Below are 4808 nucleotides of genomic sequence, written 5' to 3'. Positions count from 1 at the left end.
CTGTTTTTTGCGCCCACTATGAGACTTTCCAAAAACCTTGTCACTTTAGCATAAAGGAATATTTCACATCAAAATTACCTGGAGTCAGTAAAAAGTGACCTTTTTAAGAAGTTGCACAACAAATTATACTACATAATTTTAACTCAAAATGTCCCTAAAATATTGATTAGTATGCAGTATAATGTGCAGAATGTGGATTTCCCTCACAGCTTCCCCACAATGCTTTCAAATGTCTATTCTGCAACTGCAAGCCTTGTACATCTTTCTGTTTCGATCATCAATAAATAATTTAATCATTTCTGTTGCTAGTGAATGTTACATTTCACTCAGGATATGTTACACCATTTAATAGCAGACACATGTAACTAGTTTGTATCACATTTTGAATGCACTGGATTAAAAGAGCACCGAGATACAGACCGAAATGTAAAAACATGTTACATCTATCTCTGGTCTGTCCTATCATTTGTTTTATAATAATTGTATTTTTTTTTAAATGCGAACAAAAAAATAAATAAAGCGGGAGTTGATGGTGTCATTTGTGGTTCTTGAGGTCCATTTGCTGTTGGTGTTGACTGAATCTTTAATTTAGTGTGAATCCTTACTTCATTTTTTCTCTGTTACTATCAGCTGTCTCTCACTTGAAAAGGTCTTGATTGATGTGTAAAGTTTCTTCTTGAAAAGAATGAAGATAAAGATAAAAGAGATAACTTCAAACTTCAGAAGAAAGGGGGAGGGTTATGTAACTTTTTTGGGAGAGCAGAGGAGGGTCTTTTCCTCATACCAGATGTATATTTTATTCCAACCTTACCTTGTAATATTCATTCTATATAAAATCTAATAGTTTCATAAAAATATAGCTTTTATGGTCTTTGGCCATATGCAGAGGGCAACAGTCTCACAACAGAGGACTTCATTTTTCATATAGTTCAGGCTTCACTTATTGGGTGGCTATAATTACCATTTCTATAGAAGCGCTTGATTAAAAATTAGAGTGGCTCTCCTTTTCAACATTTTTTTATGTTGGCTATTAATATATTGTTATGAGAAGTTTGCTGGAGGGCAGTTTGTTCTAAGTCAATGGGAGGGTCAAACTAAAATTCGTTATTAATCAACCCCCCTCTCCACCCCAATAATTTTCATACAATCTCCAACAGGCCCATAATTAAAATGCAAACATGTTGATTTTTTCAGGTATATTGTACGTTAGCATATTGGCATGCTAAAAGTTGCACTAAACACAAAGTACAATTGAGGCTGATGTGAATGTCGTTTGCAGGTATTTGCTCATTTGACCCAATTATAATGTTTACAAAAGTAATTTTTGAGATTTTTCAGTGTAAAATAAGGTGGTGAACTGACCAACCAAAGCAGCTAGTGTAGCTAAAAATTCATTTTATATTTTTACATAAATGCTATCACAAGTATTTTTGTATGTGTTTAATGTATTTAAGATTGAGTATAATATGGTTTTGTGTGATTGTTTAGATGTGTTGTCTTTTTCAGCCCAGGCTTACTGAAGCTAGTGCTGCATACATCGTATTGCAACAAACTTCCCTGTACATGAAGAAAGAGAAAGTCCTCAGCTAGTGCTGCATACATCATATTGCAACAAACTTCCCTGTACATGAAGAAAGAGAAAGTCCTCAGCTAGTGCTGCATACATCATATTGCAACAAACTTCCCTGTACATGAAGAAAGAGAAAGTCCTCAAAAGCCCAGTATTGATGAGGTGCAATCTACACTGCTGAATGCATTTTCTAGAGTGGTTTGAACTTTGCTCACTTTGTTCTCCCGTCATCAGGGTCAGGCAGGCCGATGAGATGTATACTTAAAAACACACACACACGGGCTGTCTTGTAAGGCCAGCTGAGAGGAGCGGCAGGCGAGTGCCATCGTTGCTAGTAGACAAGGAAGCAGAACATCCAGTATGGCTGGAAGGAGACGAGGCCGAGGCAGCAACGCCCAGCAACAACAGGCCCCATGGAACCAAAGAGGAGGCCCTCGTAGAGTAAGTCCTGCTCTGTTAATATGAAACGTGTCCACCACGTTTATTCTTACACTTCAAATAATAATCATGTGAAAAATTTGAGTCTCATAAAGGAGATTCTGAATTTCTTAAATATTTGGACATAATTTAGTGAAGACACAGCAAATATAGGTACAATTTCAATGTATCAGACAGACTCATATTGTGTATATATGTGAAAGGCTTTGAATATTACAGAAGTAGGCCTAAGCTTTTCCTCTGAGATTAGTTGATTTATGCCTGGGAGTGGAGAGTTAACTGATAAGCTGGATCGCACGATGTAACCATGACTCATGTTTATGTCTTCAATATCAATATCAAAGGATAGTAAGCTCTTGTTTAGTATGATACAAAATAACAGATTAAATCATTCTTTAACTTAAAGTATTTATATTGTGATACAGTTGTGTAAATTTATGTAGAAGTTTGAGTCAAAGTATGGAATTTAAGTGCATAAGGCACTTGAATATGGAATTGTATAAAAGCCTCCATGTATTTATATTTTGACTTCTAACTTCCAAAGTAAAGTGGGCATTCATAGCTAACTATAAGGACTGAGACAAAAATACAGATGAAACATGGAAGCAGACTAAAAATATTAGCATTGACAAAGTACTCCAAAATAAAACAGAAAAACAAAACAATCTTATAGTTTACCACAGAACAAGAAGCACCAGGCATTTGAACAGAATCAAAGTTCAAAGTATACCTTACAACACGGCAAATAAAGCTGCGTATATGTATCGACACACAACACAAAGTCCATGACATATTAAGAGGCTCATTACTTAAGAGGGCTGAGATTATCCACATCTGACTTATCTATCTTAGATTATCTTAGTTTATCTTATATTTACCATGTCAGATCCAGTGAGGAGTCCCACCATGCAAACAACGCCTAATGTTTTAAAACTGTTAATATTGCTGTGCTGGAATGCTCATATCTGCAATGACACTTTGTTTTCATCCTACAGTTCAAATGCAGTTTGGGTAAACTGGAACAATGTTCGTCTGTAAATAATAGAAACATGTTTAGTTTGTAGTTTTCCTGTCGTGCTGAGACCCTGAACAGGATAAGTGGTGTAGATGATGGATGAACTGAACTGGAAAAATACAGCATCTGATCAAAAACGTGCTGTTTTCCCCTCTCTCTTGTCTCTGTATTCAGGCTCTGCGGGAGCCAGCTGCTTTTGCCAAGTCTACAGGTTGCGAATCAGAGATCCCCAATGAAAAGCTGACCGTTGCCCAAGCACGGAGGGGTACACCAGGTCACACTTCTTAATAGTGTTTTGTTTCCATTGCTATTTGCTATGTAAGCTATGTAACTGAGGATGTCCTCAGAACCTGTTAGTCTAAGATAGTGGCAGCAAGGAATAAGGGAAGACTAGAGAGAAAATTACTAACTTGATCATGCTGTTATCAGCTAACATCAGCTGTAAAAAGTGATTAAATTATTAGTATAATATTGTTTTTGCTTGTTATCTGTGTGATTGTAGGGTTGGTATTATGACCTTTTTTCCAGGTATGTGTCACGCCACTTGACTAAAGAATTAGCAACAGAACATAAGTATTAAGGTCTTGATTAGCAGATCTGATATTGGTATCTGCACAGAAAGTGATGTATTGTAATGTCATGTTGGTGTTTAAAGACATGTTTTCATATTTCTTATTTTGTAGCTCATCGTCCGGTACGAGTCTATGCTGATGGGATCTTTGATCTTTTCCATTCGGGGCATGCTCGAGCTCTGATGCAGGCCAAAAATGTGTTTCCCAACACGTACCTGATTGTAGGAGGTAATGTATGGATCTTACTCCCTCTCTCTGCTTTAAAAGGAAAACGATTGAGAAAACCCTGCACTAAAACATGCTGGATAAATTAGACAGCGTGTCATTAACTGAACAGGAATCCTAATCTTGGAACAAAATGGCCTTTAAAGGTCCAGTGTGGAATATTTAGGAGGAACTATTGACAGAAATGCAATATATATATACAGTGGGTACGGAAAGTATTCAGACCCCTTTAAATTTTTCACTCTTTGTTTCATTGCAGCCATTTTCCAAAAATCAAAAAAGTTCATTTTATTTCTCAGTAATGTACACTCAGCACCCCATCTTGACAGAAAAAAAAACAGAAATGTTGAAATTTTTGCAAATTTATTAAAAAAGAAAAACTGAAATATCACATGGTCATAAGTATTCAGACCCTTTGCTCAGTATTTAGTAGAAGCACCCTTTTGATCTAATACAGCCATGAGTCGTTTTGGGAAAGATGCAACAAGTTTTTCACATCTGGATTTGGGTATCCTCTGCCATTCCTCCTTGCAGATCCTCTCCAGTTCTGTCAGGTTGGATGGTAAACGTTGGTGGACAGCCATTTTCAAGTCTCTCCAGAGATGCTCAATTGGGTTTAAGTCAGGGCTCTGGCTGGGCCATTCAAGAACAGCCACGGAGTTGTTGTGAAGCCACTCCTTCGTTATTTTAGCGGTGTGCTTAGGGTCATTGTCTCGTTGGAAGGTAAACCTTCGGCCCAGTCTGAGGTCCAGAGCACTCTGGAAAAGGTTTTCGTCCAGGATATCCCTGTACTTGGCCGCATTCATCTTTCCCTCGATTGCAACCAGTCGTCCTGTCCCTGCAGCTGAAAAACACCCCCACAGCATGATGCTGCCACCACCATGCTTCACTGTTGAGACTGTATTGGACAGGTGATGAGCAGTGCCTGGTTTTCTCCACACATACCGCTTAGAATTAAGGCCAAAAAGTTCTATCTTGGTCTCATCAG

General features: G+C 37.7%; 1 protein-coding gene across 1 annotated transcript in view; it reads left to right on the top strand.

Annotated features, from left to right (window-relative positions):
* The first annotated feature begins 1930 nt into the window (after nt 1–1930).
* Nucleotides 1931–4808, top strand: part of pcyt1bb (phosphate cytidylyltransferase 1B, choline b) — a 7210-nt gene continuing 4332 nt past the window's right edge. The window contains exons 1-3 of the mRNA XM_046040448.1: nt 1931–2011; nt 3198–3297; nt 3707–3823. Coding sequence (XP_045896404.1) covers nt 1931–2011; nt 3198–3297; nt 3707–3823 — 298 coding nt within the window. The remainder of the gene's footprint in view (nt 2012–3197; nt 3298–3706; nt 3824–4808) is intronic.

This window comes from Micropterus dolomieu, linkage group LG23 (genome assembly GCF_021292245.1).
Source record: "Micropterus dolomieu isolate WLL.071019.BEF.003 ecotype Adirondacks linkage group LG23, ASM2129224v1, whole genome shotgun sequence".
Taxonomy (NCBI): Eukaryota; Metazoa; Chordata; class Actinopteri; order Centrarchiformes; family Centrarchidae; genus Micropterus; species Micropterus dolomieu.
Note: the sequence above shows the minus strand (reverse complement) of the source record. Positions and strands in the feature narration are given on the sequence as shown.